The 19,634-nt window shown below is 36.2% G+C and overlaps 2 protein-coding genes across 3 annotated transcripts; one reads left to right on the top strand and one right to left on the bottom strand.

The window, feature by feature from the left end:
* The first annotated feature begins 478 nt into the window (after positions 1 to 478).
* LOC127083579 (uncharacterized) lies at positions 479 to 5,384 on the top strand. 2 transcript variants are annotated; one of them, XM_051023893.1, is made up of 13 exons: positions 479 to 590; positions 816 to 1,177; positions 1,262 to 1,322; positions 1,408 to 1,454; positions 1,548 to 1,640; positions 1,720 to 1,810; positions 1,985 to 2,033; positions 3,566 to 3,682; positions 3,761 to 3,908; positions 4,237 to 4,329; positions 4,407 to 4,475; positions 4,639 to 4,681; positions 5,083 to 5,384. In XM_051023893.1, the coding sequence occupies exons 2-13, from the start codon at positions 842 to 844 to the stop codon at positions 5,181 to 5,183; spliced, it is 1,248 nt and encodes a 415-aa protein (XP_050879850.1). In that variant the 5' UTR covers positions 479 to 590; positions 816 to 841; the 3' UTR covers positions 5,184 to 5,384. The 2 variants fall into 2 exon arrangements, with proteins under 2 accessions (XP_050879850.1, XP_050879849.1); XM_051023892.1 differs by lacking the exon at positions 479 to 590 and having other exon boundaries at positions 643 to 1,177.
* LOC127083578 (pentatricopeptide repeat-containing protein At1g74900, mitochondrial) lies at positions 5,380 to 7,763 on the bottom strand. Its single transcript, XM_051023891.1, has one exon. The coding sequence runs from the start codon at positions 7,587 to 7,589 to the stop codon at positions 6,096 to 6,098; it is 1,494 nt and encodes a 497-aa protein (XP_050879848.1). The 5' UTR covers positions 7,590 to 7,763; the 3' UTR covers positions 5,380 to 6,095.
* Positions 7,764 to 19,634: the final 11,871 nt, after the last annotated feature.

The raw sequence follows: 19,634 nt of genomic DNA, 5'->3' as shown, positions 1-19,634 counted from the left end.
GAACTTGAAACCACAAAATTGGTGAATAATTAAGAAAATTAGAATGTGGAGAGGGGGAGAGAGACCGAGAGAAAGATAATTGAGATTGAGAATGTATTTTCATTAACATTGATAAGGATGTCTCCGCATATATCGAAACATTAGAAAATGATCAGGATATAAGTTACACAATTACATAATTGAAAAAACAAAACTTACAAACCTGACCGCTACAAAAATAAATTCTTTCAGGAATAATCGGTTACACCTACTATGCAATTTTTATTTCTCCTATTTATAAGTGATTTTCACTCGGATGTAACCGGTTGCATCCCGTATTAAAGAGTATTAGAGAAGTTAGGAAGAAATATCTTGAGATTAATGATTTAAATTAAAGAATAATTTTTAATATATCATTATGATTAAATTTTATCAGTGTAGTTCGGGGAATAAAGCTTACTTATTAGTGTAGTTAGCGTAAAAAAAATTAATTAGTTTCTTTGCTTACAAAAAATCAGAGTAACATATCAGACAAGGCGGAGATGGAGATAGGAGTGAAGAATTTAGCGAGTGAGTTAATCTGTTTCTTAAGAGAGGCTTCAATTGCAACGGTAAATATTGTTAGATAGAGTTACACATACAGTTAAATTTCCCTCCCTCTCTCTCTCTCATTTGTATTTGTAATTGGAAGCTGCATCGCACTTTCACATATTTCGTTGGTTACCGTGCTTGATCCGTACATTTATGTACCATATATCATCCTCATGATAATCAACATTTAACACAGCAACCTCATTGTAATTTCTCAACCTCGCTTTTCTTCCTCTTCATTGCAGATCTCATCCATCTGAGTTCAACAAAAATGGGAATCACAGAAGAGAGAGTAGTGGCAGTTATCATGGTTGGAGGCCCCACCAAAGGCACTCGATTCCGTCCATTATCATTCAACGTTCCCAAACCACTCTTCCCATTAGCTGGACAACCCATGGTTCATCACCCCATCTCTGCTTGTCGAAAAATTCCCAATTTGGCCAGGATTTATCTCATTGGTTTCTATGAAGAACGCGAATTCGCATTATATGTATCGTCCATCTCCAATGAACTTAAACTCCCTGTTAGGTACTTGAAAGAGGATAAGCCGCATGGTTCTGCTGGTGGTCTTTATAACTTTAAAGATCTCATCATGGAAGAAGATCCGGTTTTTTTCTTTACCTTTCAATGTCTTCATATTTTACATGCTAGTGCTATTGTATTGACATGATTATCATATTTTGTATGACAGTCGCATATTTTCTTGCTCAATTGTGATGTTTGCTGCAGTTTTCCACTGCCACAAATGCTAGGTAATCTCTTTTTTCATATACTATGTTTTTTATATAATTGATGGAACGGTTAGTTGTTGATTTTTCTGTGTAATTTTGCATACAGATGCTCACAAAAAACATGGTGGCATGGGAACAATACTGGTTGTCAAGGTTGGAAATTGCATGCACTTTGTTTGTTTTCAATGTCACATTTTGGTCATTGGCATCAAATTTTTGTGATCTTTTTTTATCTTATTTTTTAAGGTTTCTCCGGAGTCGGCTAGCGAATTTGGGGAATTGGTTGCTGATCCGGTCACCCATGAACTCTTGCATTACACAGAGAGACCTGAAACGTTTGTATGTTTGTGTTCTTATTATGATATGTCTTTAAATTGTTGCTGTTTAGTGTCTTATGCTACCTGCTACCTGAATGCAGGTTAGTGACCTTATAAACTGTGGTGTGTATATATTTACACCAGATATCTTTACTGCCATTGAGGGTGTTTCTTCTCAGTGGAAAGACAGAGGCGAGTGAAATATCTTAAGCCACATCCATTATTAAAGATATATTCAGTTTGTATTTCATTTTAGTGAAAATCTTCATCTATGTAATTTGTGCTGGATATAAGGATTTGTAAATAACTGGAATTTGTCCTTCTGTATATTAACTAATATAACTCATATGTCGTTTTATTTTGCAGCTAACTTAAGGCGTGTCTCCAGCTTTGAAGCAATGGTGCCAGACACAAGGTTTGAAATTTCACTCTGATCATTAGTAAATCAATAAGATCAATTCATGCAATGAACTTAAGCTTTAGTGTCTCGTCAATTATCTAAACAGTTTGCATATTTATAACTGTGTATGCATATACACTTATTTTTTACATTGACTTTTAGTATAACCGCTATAAAACTGAAAAATGATTTTAAAAACTTATATGCTTGTCAACAACATTGGAGTTTCTCGTGTTTAAGCCTGTCACATATCACAGAATAAAGCATTTAAGCGTGGATTTCTGTACACTCGTCGTCACCCAAAATGGCAAGTTAAATTTGCAAATCAATTTACAAAAAGTTATACTATGATTGCACCTCAATGAGCAAATCAAATATTAAAGGAAGCTCAATTGTGTCTGCTTCTTACATAGCCGACTTATGGTTAATTCCCTCAATAATGTTTTTTAGATAAATTCAGCACATACTTATTTATGCATTGATGGACATGGGAAGGTGGACTTAGTAAGAAAGGACGATCCCCACAGGGAATCAAAGCTTGTATCAGTTAGTTACTGAGTGGAACCACCTGATGAGGTGGACTTAGTAAGAAAGGACGATCCCCACAGGGAATCAAAGCTTGTATCAGTTAGTTACTGAGTGGAACCACCTGATGAGGTGGCTGAATGTGAAATTTCTCTCTGTTTTGGCAAGTTTGCTGCTTACTCTAGTTTTATACTAAGTTGATTCCTATCATGCGTTCAGGAATAGCAGATTTGATATGCAGCTATAATATGTGTGATTTTTAATCATGGAATAGTATTTGCATGTTTTGAAATTTATCTTTTTAGACGGACTTTACCTGCAGTGCAAAGGGTTCAAAAGTTCAAAACCCCACTATACTGCAACCTGTGGCTAGATCTAAGTTAACACCCTAGTTGGAATTAATCCACATCCAAATAATCTGAAAACAACATGTTATCTTACCAAAGAAAGGAGTTTCTAGATAATCAACATTAAATTAAGTGTTTAAAATGTTGGTTTACGTACCAAATTTTACTTGATCATTTTGGGTTTCAACTTGCTTTTTAGTTGACGAATTGTGCTTTTTTCATTTCAAAGCCATTTGTAACTGTGGCATGTGTATAGAGTTTGACATTTCATATATATACATCATGTAGTTCCTAAGCTTAGTCTTAATACTGGTTTAAGATTCATTATTGAGCTCACAAAAAGTTCAATTTAGATTATGGAAAAAATATTCATTTAAATATACAGCATGAAATTACCATAGGATCTAATCAGGGTGGATGAAACGGAGGAATGCTTTTGAGTTTGAAATGGAGGGTTGATAAAATGGAGGATAATCCATCAGTGAGAGGTAGCAGGAAGCCAAGTTTAATGGTCTATTAAAAAGTTATTCATAGTAGGTCCAGGACATTCTGTTGTTATCTGATCTATGTAGGTGGAGAAAACTTTGGTGGTTGTTCTTGTTGTATATACACAGCGTGAAAATAAGGGCAGTTTATATGGTTTATTGTTATCTGATTCTGAAGAGTTCTTTGTAGGAATCATACGGCCAATTATGTCAGATTGGATCAAGATATCCTCTCACCTCTTGCAGGGAAGAAACAGTTGTATATACATGAAACTTTGGACTTTTGGGAACAAATCAAAACTCCTGGGTAAGCTAGAGTGCTCTGTTACATATTCATCATTTCCTTCATCTGTGATTATTGTATATATTTACTTAATGCTTGCAGAATGTCCATAAGATGTTCGGCCTTGTATCTTTCACAATTCCGTCACACAGCCCCCCATCTATTAGCAAATGGAGATGGTATTAAGAAAGCCTACATCAGCGGTGATGTTTATATTCATCCATCAGCTAAAGTGAATCCGTCTGCAAAGGTTAATTCTCACCTCTTTTTCTTCAATAGCTAGTTCTCTACCCTGGGGCTTTCGACTTCATCTTAATTGCATAACAACTTAATGTTATTAGTTGTGCTTCTGGTACATGATACTTGTAATTTGTACAGTTTTAGAAAATTGTATATATGTAGCAACTTGGTATGTGTTATGAGCTATACATTATAAGATATTTAAGTGATGTGATGCATATCATCCCCATGCCCCGCGAGGACCCTTTTTATCTTTTTGAGTGAGAGGTCCAAGAAAAATAAAGTCTAAATGTCTTGACATGTTATGCAAATTGACTTTTGTTAATCTGATTGAACAGATTGGTCCTGGTGTATCAATATCGGCAAATGCTCGTATAGGAGCTGGTGCAAGGCTCATAAATTGTATAGTCCTTGATGATGTTGAAATCAAGGTAAGTCTACACATTAGTTGGTTTTTAAATGCATAAACATTTTTGGAGCTTATAATTTTACATATTTCATTTTATAGGAGAATGCTGTTGTTCTTCATGCAATTGTTGGATGGAAATCCTCCATTGGACGATGGGCACGTGTCCAGGCAAGTCTGGAAATTTTAATAGTTAACTAAATTGTTTTGGGGAGTGATTTGCCCAACTATAGCATTCATAAAAATTGCTCGTTGTTGTGTCATATTTTTCAACTCCTACAGTTACATTTGCATTTATTTGCTGTTGTTTGCTAAATTGTTTAAACTAATTCAGGGTCGTGGAGATTACAATGCAAAACTCGGCGTCACTATACTTGGTACTTTTCTTAATGTTATGTTCATATTCTTTTATTATTTAATACCAATTTCATCCTTAGGATTCAAATCCAATCTCTTGAAAAATCTACTCTCTTTTTTATAGGATATTCTTCAATTGTTAACTGCATTAATGATTTTATTACTATTATCCACGATTATTTTATATCTTGTTCTGCAAGCAACAAATAGTATGATGAAAAATAAAAATAAATCATCTCTCAAGAGTAAACTTAACAATATCAGCTGTTAACAAATTTAATATCACTACAAACGTTTTTAACTCTAATGATTTAGATTGTTTAGTTTATATATTTAGAGACATTGGCAGTACTTTATTATGGGGGGAAGATGAAATAACAAAGTACTAACTCTGCAAATCTTGTTCGCATGCTGTGACCAGGTGAATCTGTTGCAGTTGAGGATGAAGTGGTGGTTATTAATAGCATTGTCCTTCCAAACAAGACCTTAAATGTTGGCGTTCAAGATGAGATTATTTTATAGAACAAACCCTCTACTCCTACTGTTGGGTTTTCATTTTCCATGTAATGGCCTTTGCCTTTGGTTTAATATCTATTTTAGAATTCAAAAAACGTGTATATTGTTCATTTTGTCAGTGTTTGTTTGTATCAAAATGTTTATTGTTGCATTACCACATTTGTGCTGCTATTTTAATACGAAAGAAATAAATCATTTCAAATATCATGTGTAACGAACTTATTTTGTTACTGCAAAATTCAACATAAACAATTGGTTGCCATTACAGATGTTTTTGTTGCAGCCAGAAATGTGCTACAAGCTAGACATGATGAATTAAAAGGTCAGGAAGAACTCAGATTCTAAATAATCCTGAAACCGTTGAGACTTCAAAAATAGTTTGCTGAGGATTGAAGAGGCTAAATACAATGGTATTCGAGAATGCTATCAGAATACTTATAAATATACATTGATAAGCATCAAGTCACATCTTGCAACCAGTGAAGGGTGGAAATGACTTCTTCTCATGAATTTTGGTTGCATTTAGATTATCTCGAACAGGAAGCCTAACAGAAGAACTAAAAAAAAAAGTAGAAACATTATTTGAAGCTCCAACCATGTTCTGTTGTAGATGATACTTGCTAAAAGTATAATATCATGGGCACTTTCTCATTGAAAAGCAGTGGTGAATTAGGGAGCTCTTCAACCCTCAGTTCTTAAATTGCATGACTGAAAGTCAAACCAATTGTGTCAAAAATGCCATTATTCTTACTTCAAACACTGTGAATTTGTGATAGCCTCATTTTCCCCTTGAAAGACTTGGATTTTACTCTCAAACTTGTGAAGCAACAATCTCAAGCCATAAAACCAGTTCATAATACAGAGTAATGCATGGGGACAACAGAAATGGTTGTTCCGGGGAACCAAATCCAAACATTGTCATAATTTCATATGACGGAGAACACGACCACACCTGTTTTGCATTCTTAATATCTCATTAGCAAAATCTCGATTCCCCATTAAAACAAGTCCATTTAACACCCGATTAAAAGTAAACTTTCGGGGCAAGAAACCTCTACCAACCATCTCCATCAACAACTTCCCAGCCACCACCAAATCCTCCGATTTCTTCCTCACAAACATGGCACTAATCAGAATATTATAGGTGTCCAAATTGGGCAAACAAGTCCCATTCCCCATCTTTTCAAACAACTCCAAACCCTTTTCAAGTTCCCCATCATCACAATAATAACGTACCACAACATTGTATGTTTGAACACTTGGCCTACACCCATGTTCTTCCATTCTCTTCATAAACTCCAAAGCTTTCTCCATTTCACCTGAATGACACAAACCTCTGATAACAACATTGTAAGTAGTCAAATTAGGCACACACCCTTTTCCCACCATCTCTTCAAAAACCAACAAAGCATTCTGCACACTATCCTTCTTACACAAAACCTGAATCAAGGCATTATAAGTAGCAACAGAAGGAACCAAACCCTCTTTCACCATCGCATCGAAAACCCTCTTCGATCTCTTAACCTCACCAGCAACACCAAACCCATGAACCATTGTAGTGTAAGTAACAACATCAATTTCACATTTCCTCTTCTTCATCTCCAGAAAAAACTCCCAAGCTTCCCTCAACTGATTACACCTAAAATACCCTTTGAGCAAAGTATTATAAGTAACCATCGTCGGCGTAATTCCTCTCTCCACCATCTCCTTCATAACCTGTAACGCCATTGGCGTTCGCTTAATTAAACACCAACCATTAGCCATTATGTTGTAACTAACACTATCACATCTAAACCTACCTTTGAATGTTTTGAACAAACTATGAGCCATCTCAACGCGTCTCGTCTTGCAGAGAACGTCGAGGATTGTGTTGAATGAATTCAAATCCTGGTGGCAACCGTGTTCGTGCATAGACAAAAACACTTTCACTGCCCGGTGGGCTTTTCCACCGGTGGCATACCTTTCAGCGAGTATAGCGAATGCTCGAGGAGTCGGGCCGATACGGAGAGCCCGCATTCTGCCAACGAAAGCCCAAGCAGTGTTGTAATCACGCAATCGGGCTGCGATGTCGATGGCGTGTTCGAAGCTTGATGGGGAGTGAATGTAAGTTGGGTGGCGTTCTAGGTGTTTGAAGAATTGTAGGGCTTTGGGTCCGTGGTTCCATAGTCGCTTTAGAACGTTGTTGACTAGCTGTGGGGTCCATTGGAAAGAGTGATTTGATAGGGTTTCGGGGAGGGATGATGGATCTGATTCGAGGACGAGTTTTGCTGCGGTGGCGTCTTCGGAAACCGGTGGAGATTCAGGTACGGTGGTGAGGGCGTTTCGTGGAAGCCAAAATCGGGGTTTTGGTGGGAAGAGATGGGAACTGTTACAGGTTCGTTGAACTGGTTTAACCAGTAACTGATTAAACATTTTCACATTTTTCGGTTTTTCGCTCGATTTTTCCTATTGTTGGGAGATTTAACTTGTCAGTGAACTGCGGTGTAAATTATAATTGTGCTTTCTAAATAATAAAGGTATCAAATTGTTTAGGGGTTTTATCTTGCTACTCCCATAGTTGCTAACATTCTTGCAACATTTTTTACTTTTTTTTTTCTTTTCAAAATTCATCTAACCATATGCGCGAATTACAAATTCTTTGGAGTGATAAAGGAAATTTCATTCGATCTATTGGAAAATTTTGAAAACAATATATTTTTTTTAGTGTAAATTATGAAATTTTTGTGATTTTGCATTGTGAATTTCAAATCTTTTGATATTTGTGAAAATATTTCCCTAAGAAATTTCACAATTTGCGGTACAAATGACCCGCAAATCCTTGGAAATTTCAAAATTTTAGATAGTTATAAATTTTTGTTTTTTCTTGAAAATTTCTGGGATTAATCTTTTTTCTTTTTTCCATTTTTTTCAATAAAATATAAGGGCAGGGACGACACTATTGCAGACAGAGTGACAGATAGAGTGCTAGACCAGGCAAGGGCTATTGAGGCTGAGTCTTTCCAGGTATGGATTGGACGAGTGGTTTCAATCGGTTCACACCGAAAACGGTTGGTTGAGCAGGGGTAGTTCTGCGCACTCCGTAACACCTAACGCTCGAGCGGTGAGATCAATTGAGAAATCCAAAGATGATGTTGAGGTTGTTCATGCTTAGGATGTGCAGGTTCAGGATGTTCATGATCCATCGGCTGAGAAAGATGAGGCACATATTGCTACTAAGGTTGCTCATGAGGTGGTTGTTGATGAGGTGGTTTAGTCAGATGCCCCTGTTGCCGATGAGGTGGTCCAGCCAAATGTGTTGTTGTTGATCCGGTCTCATCTGCTATTGTTGATTCTGGATGTTTCATCATCTTAATCATGTCGTCGACAGACCTTGAAATCTTAGCATCTAACTATATCAGGCCCTTTATTAACCTACGACAAAATAATCTCCACATATCCTTCACATCTTCATCGGTATTCAACTCAATAAGGTCGTATTTCACCCTTCCATCAGTATCAATCCAATCTTCATGAAACTCGATCTTTCTCACCTTTCTGTTTTCGGTATTAGACAACAATTCATTCAACTTGGATGTCAAGACAGCGAGAGATGTGGTGTCATCCAAAAGCCATAACTGTACAAGAGGTGAAGCTCTGTTGAAGTACAATTCTGCCTTAATCAAAAATTGAGAAATAGGCATTTTGAGATGTTTTTATCAAACAACAGGTGACCCCAATTTATACAACTTTGTATTTATTCTGGATCATACAAAATTTTTGGTGCAATCACAACCATCCAAAACTATTGACAAAATCATGAGCGTTTAAAATTTCAAACAAATTAAACTATTGAAATTTTCATTTTGGTTGAGATCTCTAGTATAACATGGTACTTTTAGAATTTATGGTAATATTCCAAATTCACGAAAATTTCAGAAATTCCGGTATATACTGGAAATTTAGTTTTTACCGGAAATTTTAATTTGCCTATCAAAAATTGTGTACAGAAATTTCTTTCAAATTTTTGTCAGGGCAGATATGGAACTATGAAACTATGGGGTGCCAAGTACAAGTGTGGGGGTGGCAAGTTAAAATCTCATTTGCTTATGGAGATTACTTTATGCAAATTCCCACAACATAGTGAAAAATCAATAATGCTCATAAAATCTTAAATTTAATTTTTGAATGCAGTCAAAATGCAACAAATTCTATGTTATTTTGGTTTCGTCTGATACGGGAGTTAACTTCTAGATTTGGTACGGAAGTTAACTTTCGGATTTCTCTGATATGCATAGTTTATTTGATTTTATCTGTTCTACCCCTTGAGTTTGACTTTTTTAATTATGATATAATTTCTCTAATTTAATTAAAGGTAAAATGTATGGAAACTAAGAAAGATTGAGACATGATAGAGTGGCTCAGCATGCATCGTCAGTCAATGCCACTTATTTGATGCAGAAGCATTGTCTCCCCGAGTTCATATATCTCCGGTGTCGTCTTCCCGGAGACATGTGTCCCTTGTTGCTGCCATAGAAACCTCAGAAGTCCATCATGTTACTGTCATTTCTCATGTGTTTCCAAGAGACCCCTTAGACACCTCACTACTTTAACAATTATGGATAGTTTGTATAAATGGCTTAAAATATACTGTTTATTAAAATATGTCAAATTTATATCAAACTTACCGTCCAAGAGGAAAACTTAATGTCCTAAGGGTTATTCCATAAATTAACTTCCGGATTCACCCTTCATCAATCCTTTGGCAAAATGGGTGTGACTCACTTACGAAGTATTTTAGAGTGTATTAAGGACGTGCGAAAGTTAACTTCCAGACTCTTTTTTTTTTTTGCATAATGGGGGTGGTTCATTTACGAAGTGTTTTAGTGTGTATTAGGGATGTCTGAAAGTTAACTTCCGAATTGTTTCTTGTGGGTCTAAGGACCTTATAAAATATACAACACTTTGGGCTCTCATTTGAGCCTCCCGTAGCTATTGCCACCTTTGTAAAGTCGGCAATGTATGCGTATGGCCTCTTTCTTACCTTTGTGTGACGCCGTTGAAAATGGTCATGATGGTCGGTTGTATTTTCTTAACAGTGAAATGGGCGATGAAAGTCTTGCATAAGTCGGACCATGAGTCTATGCTTCTGTCCGGGAGGGATTTCTACCGGGCATGGGCGTACTCGGTTAAGGTTAGTGCAAAGAGATTACATTTCACGTCTTTGACAGTGTAGTAGTAGTCTAATCAGTCGTTCACACGCTACACGTGTTCGTCGGGATCTCCATTTTCATTGTAACTCTGGAGCTTTAGAATATTCTCCAAAGACTTCGAGATCCTTCCATCCAATATGCGTACAGACAGATGGTTCTTCTTTCGTGGATGAGTGAGGGCTTCTTCTTCATTCATTTATATCCTCCTTGTGCGGAATTCAGGAGGAGTGTGGTAACTCTTTCCTCCTTCGAGACTTGAGGAAGGAGTATGATGTATGTTTCATCATCGGATTGGAGATTTTTGGACTTTTCTTAGCTCTACGGTTTTATGTGAGACTGTCTTCAGCATGGTGTTGTTCTTTGGAATGGCATTGTTCCTGCTCTTTTTTATCCAAGTTATTTGTCTACAAAGGCCTGGAAGTTTTATTGTTGAACCATCTGGTGCATGCTCTTCAACAACTCATTAGCTAATTGCATGCTAAGATTAGCATGCAAGAGCTGGAAATCGAAGAGTGCTTCGCATTTGGTCAAAGGGTTTCCAGGTATCTAACTGCCTCCATCGATCAACAACTTTTCTTCATAATTAATGTAGGGTTACGTCTTACTCAACAAGTCCTTCAAGTTTTGGGTTTCCTTTCGCCCTAATTTTTCACAGAAAGAACAATTTGGTTTAAGGCCTTCTTGAAGATCTAACACTTTAGGCTCTCATTTGACCCTCCCACGACTACTGCCACCTTGGTAAAGCGGTCAATGTATGCATGCAAGGTCTTCTTCTTACCCTGTGTGACTCTGTTGAGAACGACCATGGTGGTCGGTTGTCTTTTCCTAGAAGTGAAATGGACGGTGAAAGACTCTCATGGGTCACGCCAAGAGTTTATGCTTCTGACCGGGAGGGACTTATACCATCCATTGGCGCACTCAATTAAGGTTAGTGTGAATAGATTGCACTTCATGTCTCTGCCAGCGTGGTAGTAGTATAATCGTTCATTCACATGCTCGACATATTCCTCTGGATCTCCATTTCCATGAGCTTTATAGGCTTTTCAAAAGACTTTGGGATCCTTCCATCCCATATGCATAAAGACATATGGTTCTTTTTTCGTGGTTAGGTGAGGGCTTATTCTTCATTCCTTTCTCTCCTCCTTGGTCGGTGGACTTCGGGATGAGTCTGTCAACCCTTCCTCTTTCGAGATCTAGGGAAGTTGTATAACCTATGTGTCACCGGCGACTTGGATATTTGTGGACTTCTTCTGGATTCTTTCTTGGCTCTGCAATTTTATATGAGTTGGCTTCCAACACGGTATTGTTCTTTGGAATGGCATTGTGCATGATCTCTTTCATCCAAGTTAATATGTCTACAAATTCTTGGGAGTTTTATTGTGGAAGCATCTGGTATATGCTCTTCAACAACTCATTAGCTCATTGCATGCTAAGATTAGGCATTAAGAGCTGGAAATTGAGGAGTTATACGCATCCTGCCACATTGTTCCCGATATCCAACTGTATTCATCGACCAACAACTTTTCTTCATAGTTGATGTAGGGTTGCACCATGTAACACCCCAAATTCAATTAATTTATTTAATTGAATTTAGTTGCATTTTATTTAAATTATTAAGTGAGTTATATGTTTTGGTTTATTTTTTGGTGAATATGTGTGTAGCATGTGACATGTGGTTGGGTTGGTGAGAGTGGTGGAATTAATTAGAATTTTAATTAATTTTATAATTAGGAGAATAATTGAAATAGTATAAGTATTATAAAAATAAGGAAAATTAGAAATAATAACTTATTAATATTATTTTTGTGGAATTAGATTTAATTATAAAATAAATAGTAAAATAATGTAGTAAAGGTAAAGTGAGGATTGGGGAGATTATTGAGGATATGATAGGACTAACATAAATGAGTAAAAAATAGGTTTTATATCAAAAATGAAGAAGTGTGGAAAGTTAAGTTTTTCATTGGTCATGAAATTAAGTTTGGGAGAAAAGAGGCAAAAGCTTGAGAGAGGCTAGGACTTTGAGGAATAAGAAGGAACCCATCATTATTGAAAAGCTTTTGCTGGAAATTCAGGAAATATGAGAAACTACTTCGTATATTGGTGTAATTTATTAAGGGTGAAAAGGGATCCTCACCCTCATCTAGATTTTCTTATTTATTTCACCATTATTGAATGTTTGATGTGTTTAAGAAATATTTATGAGAAACTTAATCAATGTGTTGTGATAATTGTGATTTTGTATGCTAATTTTGAGGTTGAATTGCATATGTCTTGGTGTGTATAAATTCATTGAGATATTGTCCATGTGCTTGGAGTTTTGGTACTATGATCATGGGCAATTCATGAGGTATTGTTGATTTGGTTGTTAAAAGGTGATAAATTGTATATGTTTTCATGTACAATGATGTATAATATGTTTTGAGACTATTAGAAATCAAAAACCAAGGTTTGGGGTCTGATGCAGGATTCAAAAACAAAAGCAGTCGCACAAAATCGTGAAACAATTTTTGGGCTTATAGGGCACTTATACGGGCGACCGTAACAACCCTCTGGTTTTTGTACTAGACGCGTGCCCAGAAGCGGGAGTGACTGGGGAGTGCTATGGGTCGTAACAGTTGCTACAGGTGGTCGTAGCAGCTCCCTATACTGTGTACCAAGTGAGTCATTTCAAGCATAACATGGGATTCGTGACTTCGTCGAGGCGCGGTTCGAAGCGTTGGAAAGCTAATGCATAACACTTTTCCCCAGTAATGTTTTAGGGAGCTGAATATGAATTACTGATATGAATATAATGTTTTCTTTAGGTGCAATATTGTGAACGTGTGATTGATTCAGGATGAGTTGTTATGATGATTGATGATTATTTATGTGGATAGTACATAATCGTTGTTTATTATGGTGGTAGTTTCAAAGGTAGAACGACGTTGTTTCTATGTTTCATATTGTTTATGGTTCGAATGGGGGATTATAAACATGTGATTGGTATTGTTGCATAAGTTGTATGTCATACATCCTTTGTGTTGTTGTTGTGTAAGAGGCGAGTTACGAGTCTATAAGGGTGGACGAGTAACTTGTCCCGAGTCTAGAATGGTGGACTCGGAGTTCAGAGGGGTGAACCAGATTCGTATGAAGAACCATTATTGATTATCACCACATGCATAACGTCAATATCGTGAGTCACATTGCATGCATTTGTATATATTATGAGGGAAAAGGTATGAGATTGTAATGGTTTGGTTTGGTTTGTGTATTGAATGTATGATGTGTTGTCTGTTTATCTACCCTCGCATTCTTTACGCCGTTTTATATCGAAGTTTACTCTCACCCCGTTTGCTTTATATTTTCCATCATGGACATTGTCACACCCCAATACCCTGAATCAGCAAATCGATACATACATCATGACATTCATATCATCTGCATATCATAATATACATTTCATCTCACACAATGCTTAAAATGTTGATCGAAATAATATTTCAAATCTATAGGCAAATCGGTTGAACTAATTCTCAAATGCACGTGAAATTAGCGGATGGAAATTTTCAAAATCGAGCTTGCAAACGTCAGTTTGATTGATCTATGGTTTTCATAATTTAACCCGACGTGCTCGTTTTATTTTTTCGACTCTTTTTTCTGTCGCATTTTGATCAGCCTGGACCTTTTTAACCGGTCATTTTTTACTTTAAAATTTGATCAAAACACGTCTGTTTTCCAGAGGTTTATTTCGCACTGATCATTTTAGTGCATTCATTTTAATTTTTTAAAATTTTTTGTGGCTAATTGTTTATTCATTTTGAGTCATCTTATTTTTATTTCTTTGCCAAAATGTTCGAATTAATTAATTAGAATTTTCTACAGTTTTATTTCGAATTTGATTTTAATTATTTAGAATGGTTTAATTTTATTTTAATTAGTTTGTTTATACGTCCTCCGTTCCTTTTTAAGTGTTACTTTCTTTAAAAAAAAATATTCTTTTTCAATTGTCACTTGCAAAGTTCAAGGTAATATTAAGTATATTTTTGTCAAAATTATCCTAAAATAATTATTACATAGAGAGAAAAAGTAAAATAAATAATATAAATGATTAAGGGTATTATAGGTAAATGAGAATTATTATTTGAAAAGTAACAATAATGATTAGCTTTCTTGGTATATGTAAAAAGTCAAAAAATAACACTTAAAAAGGAACGGAGAGAGTAATTATTTTGTCTCAAAACCCTAAATAGAGAGAGTAATTATTTTGTCTAAAAATCCTAAACATATCAAATATTATACTTAGTAGTTGTTGAAAATTAAAAAAAAAAACACTCAGATCGATACAGGCAGCACAATTTGAGAGGTGAGATGACCTTGTTTTCAAAACTCACGAAAAGAGAGTGGGTCTTAAGTACAAGGGAGAACATGTTTTCTTTTAATTTTTATTTAAGCTTCATTCATTAGCCTCCTATTTTTATTTTCTTCACAAAGCACTTTTCCATCTTCTTCCCCAAACATACACACTTCGTCACAAACTCTTCCAACCATCCTCTCTCTACAACGAAACCAACACAAACCTTCAACTCTCTCTGTCAAATTTTTGGCATCTGCCCCATAACGAACAAACGCATCTTCCTAACGTCACTATTCCTCCCTTCAACTCTTCTCCTATGCCGACCATCATATTGCGGCGTGAAACACCCTGCTCCAGCCAAACGCAACCATCAAACCACCATACTCTCTTCTGTTTTCAACCACACAAACCTCCAACTTTTCCACCATAAACAAACAACAAACCATTCATACTTCATCATGCTACAAGATTTACTCCCACTGTAGTGTAAAGATATTCACTCATCTCACACAAATCAACTTCCTCCCTCCACCCATATTGCAAAACACCACACATAAGCCAAAAGATCACTTTGCCCCCATCCAAAATATACACACTATAATCCCATTTTCTTATTCAAAACTTGAGCTAACCTTATCATACAACCTTCGAAACCATAACGAACGCGACACCTTTAAAACTTGGTAGGATCCTTTAACTCTTCTTGTTTTTATTTATTTTATCATGTGTTTTGACTTGTTGGAAGTTTTTTTTTGTCGTTATCTCGAGAGAGGAAGAGATTGAAAGAGATAATTTATTTGAAAGGTTAAGGGAGAGATATGAGACGACATGAATGAAGTGAGTGAAAGGAGGGGGCGACGTCGCCTCCACTGCTAACCGACGGCTGACCCCTTTGTGCATATCAAGCATTTTGTTTCCTTTTAGAAGCTTGTTCGCAAATCAAAAGAGAAAGAAAGTCTGATGTTACTCTTGTTTCAATTTTCTTTTCTTTTCATTGTGTTGGGATTTTAGAGTTTAAACCCAATTTAGCTTTCAAAAATTACTTGGACGCATAGATTCGATTGCTCGACTTCTTATAGAGTGATTCCTACATGAATCCACTTTAAGTTAGTTTAGAGCTAAATTCAGTACTCTAGATTTCATTTTGTTTCCAATTCCTTGGCTTTCTCTTGGTCCTTCTTACAATGAGTTCCTTGTTGTTTACATTTACTTGTTTAATGGGCTTGCATTTTAATCGTTTTATTATATCTCCATTCGGAAAAATGTATCTCATATCCTCGGGTTGGATTTCTTGTCTAGTTTAACCGCTTTCCTTTTGATTGCTTTGTTATCTTAGTTATTTTCTAACTCAATATTAAAATCAATCACTTTCAAAAATAACAAAAAATAGTTTTCGATCCAACTCGAGTAATTTTCTCAAATCAAACCATTTTTAAAACATAGTCAAACCATTTCATAAATCATTTTTCAAACAAACACATTAAACCCCTTATCAACATCGAGCTTTTCTTTCCCGATTGTCCGAAGTGCGTAATCTTTTTCTTAATAAAAACCGGATGAAAAGGGGATGAGAGGTTTACACTTTCCTGTTCCTCGAATGTTTGAATGATTAGTTTACAACATATTGCTCAATCTATTCGTCATCCGAATAAAACATCTTAATCAAACTTGGGCGAAAAAGGAAATGATAGGTTTACACTTTCATGTTCCTCGAATAATCGAATGATTGGCTTATGTCATATTGCTAGATTATTCATCTTCCACTAATAATTTTCTCAAACAAAAAAAAACGTGAACGAATAATCGGGGTGGTGGGCTTACGTTTATTTACTCGATTATTCATCATTCGTCTAAAAAATAATCTCAACACATCAAACTATTTTCTCTCTGTCGCGCGATCTTTAAACCTTTTTCATAAACGAAAGGTATTTCGTCTCGAGACAATACAAGACAGTGCTTTGTCCACTTATATATGTGAATAGGCTAGCGACGTTTCCCCACGAATGTTGATATATCTATCCATTCGGCTGGATGCAAGCGTTCCTTTCTCAACTTGTTTTGGGTAGCAAGTAATGTTTTTCTGTCGATTGAGACAAAATAGCTTTCTCTAAAATCGATCAACAAATAAGCATTTTCTACCCAGAACTACGTAGTCTTGAGTTCTCCATCGCACCTGGAGATACGTAGAATCGAGAATCAAAGTCTCGTCAAGAACCCTAATAAAAAATCAATTTTTAGTCCTACTATTTTCCTCCTCTAGTAATCAAGAAGAAACAAACGACACTAACATGCATAATCGCAAAGCTAACCAAATACTTCTCGTTGAGTACAACGGATGTGAGGGGTGATAATACCTTCCCCTTCTGTAATCAACTCCCGAGCCTTGATCTGGTTGCGACAACCATATCATCATCGTTCTTTTATGAGGTTTCTCAATATTTTCCCTTTCCCTCTTTGGGAATAAATAAAGTTCGGTGGCGATTATGTCTAGTCCATCCCGCGAACGTGCGATTGTGCTTCGCGAGCATCGTGTTCTTTTTTTTCTGAGGTGCGACAGACATCTTGCAGATGATCAGGAGTAGAGTTTTGTTGTTATGAATGGAAGATAACTTCTTGGAGCTTACCTTTGTTTATTTGTCATTCTATTGTATTTTAGTTGTTTAGTACTTTGATCTTATAACATTGGGGACAAGACGCTTTTGTTATATTTTGAGTTGGTGTCGAATTGTGATGTTAAAGTTTAATACTTTATTTGAGAAATTCAATTTGAAGTTTTTATTTTTGTTAATTTCTGTTACATGTTGTTAAATATTTTTGAAAGTTTTGTTGGTTGGTTGTCAAAGTGAAATCTTAAATTGTTGAGTAATTCTTTTTATATAAGTTTCGGGGTTTAAGGTGTTACACGCCCTACTAAACAAATTATTAAATTTATAGGTCTCTTTTTTTCCTAATTATCTTTGGAAATCACAACCTGGTCTAAGAACCTTCTTGAATATCTAGTACTTTAGGCTCCCATTCGAGTCTTCCACAGCTACTGCCACCTTGGTAATACCATGTGTGACTTTGTTGAGAATGACCATGGTGATCGATTGATTTTTTTATGGTGAAATGGGCGGTGAAAGCCTCGCATAGGTCAGGCCATTAGTATATGCTTCCATCTATGAGGGACTTGTATCAAGCATGGGTGCACTCGGTTAAGGTTAGTGCAAAGAGATTTCATTTCACATTTTCGTCAGCATAGTAGTAGCAGGCAATGCAACGTGCGAGATGGGGATAGGTTTCAGCATTACCAGCTTCACCCCCTTCTCCTTGTACCAGCTCGCAGAAATGAGGAACGGTTTTCCCCTCCCCGCCCTACACCCACTCGCAGAAACTATAATTTTTTTAAAAATGCATAATTTTTTTCATGGCAACAAAAATGACTAATTAAACTAAATATTGGATCATTTTAGTAATAATGATAATACTTTGTCATTTTTATTTAATCTATATTTTAAAAAAATTATAAAATAAATTTACTATTTTAAGATTAAAAAAAGTAAATGGAAAGTAAAATTATTAAAAATAAAGATAACAAAATAAATTTAATAATTCGGGCAGGGGTGGTTGTGGGGAATGTACTAGCATCCCCTGCCCCTGCCTCCACCTCGTAATTAAAAATTAGTTTTTCCCTGCACCCGTCCTCGCCCCCAACTAAATCGGTTTTTTAACGTTAGGTTCAGGGTAGCGGCAGTCTGATCTAGCTGGAGGCGTATTTTTTTCCATGCTTATGTAGTAGTTTAATCAGTCGTTCACTTGCTAGACATACCCATCTGAATCTCCATTTTCTTTGTAACTCTAGAGTTTTAAAGGCCTCTTTAGAGACTTCATGATCCTCTTTAGAGTTTTCTTCTTCGTTCATTTCTCTCCTCCTTGGCCGGAGAACTTCGGGAGGAGTTTGACAGCCCCTTCCTCCTTTGAGATATGGGGAAGAAGTATGAAGTCTATGTCGTCGGTGACTTGGAGATTTTTGGACTTCTTCTAGATCCTTTCTTGGCTCTACAGTTTTATGTGATGTCGCCTCCAACAAGGTGTTGTTTTTTGAAATGGCATTATGCATATCCGAGTTAATCTATCTGTAAACGCCTGGGGATTTTATTGTTCAACCATCTGGTACATGTTATTCAACAACTCATTAGCTCATTGCATGCTAAGATAAGCCTGGAAGAGTTGGAAATCGGGGAGTGTTTCGCATCCGGTGACAGCAAGTCGTAACGTATGTCTGAAGAAAGGTTCGCCTAGATGGAATTGTGGAGATCTGGATCTGATTCGGTTGAATCGAGAAGTGATGACTCATGGAAATCATAGGAATCAAAAGTCGATTCCAACAAACGACACAAATGTTCTCCTAAGGAACTATATGAAGACTAGAGAGGTTGATTTCATAGTGAGTTCTAGTGGAATATGACTGATCTACAAGATTAACATTCCAACACTCAAATTAGTAAGATAGTGAGAATCGAATTTGAATGAAAATGATATGATCCTCACAAAGTGGCACGCTTTCTCTCTAAATAGGATAAATGGTTGGTAACGACGTTTGTGTGCTACCGAGCTTTGCTTGTTGGGACTTGCAGCCGGCCCATAACAAATGATGTTGATCAAAAGTTAATTGTAGGTCATTTAAGCATAAAAATCAACAAAACAATAAATTAGAGGCCAGAAAACATGTTCAATAGCAAAAGTTTTAAATTCTCAAATTTAAGTTCATTCCTGTAAAAAAAAACTTTAAAGGTGAGATTTCATTTGGAAAGTGAAAATAGTTTATATGAGAACCCCGGTACAATCTTGTTCATATAGGTTCGGGTCTTGTTAAATTGTACAGATGGTAACAAGCTTGAACCAGGATTACCAATTGCAATTTATTTCTCACACCAGTTTCAACAAGCAGGC

The sequence above is a fragment of the Lathyrus oleraceus genome, chromosome 5 (genome assembly GCF_024323335.1).
Source record: "Lathyrus oleraceus cultivar Zhongwan6 chromosome 5, CAAS_Psat_ZW6_1.0, whole genome shotgun sequence".
Classification (NCBI taxonomy): domain Eukaryota; kingdom Viridiplantae; phylum Streptophyta; class Magnoliopsida; order Fabales; family Fabaceae; genus Lathyrus; species Lathyrus oleraceus.
Note: the sequence above shows the minus strand (reverse complement) of the source record. Positions and strands in the feature narration are given on the sequence as shown.

What these genes read in the sequence shown, in the direction of transcription:
- LOC127083579 (XM_051023893.1), top strand. Translation starts at nt 842, where the DNA reads ATGGGAATCACAGAAGAGAGAGTAGTGGCAGTTATCATGGTTGGAGGC. An exon ending in TCATCATGGAAGAAGATCCG is followed by an intron (nt 1,178 to 1,261) that starts GTTTTTTTCTTT and finishes TTTGTATGACAG; the next exon opens with TCGCATATTTTCTTGCTCAA. An exon ending in CAGAGAGACCTGAAACGTTT is followed by an intron (nt 1,641 to 1,719) that starts GTATGTTTGTGT and finishes ACCTGAATGCAG; the next exon opens with GTTAGTGACCTTATAAACTG.
- LOC127083578 (XM_051023891.1), bottom strand. Translation starts at nt 7,589, where the DNA reads ATGTTTAATCAGTTACTGGTTAAACCAGTTCAACGAACCTGTAACAGT.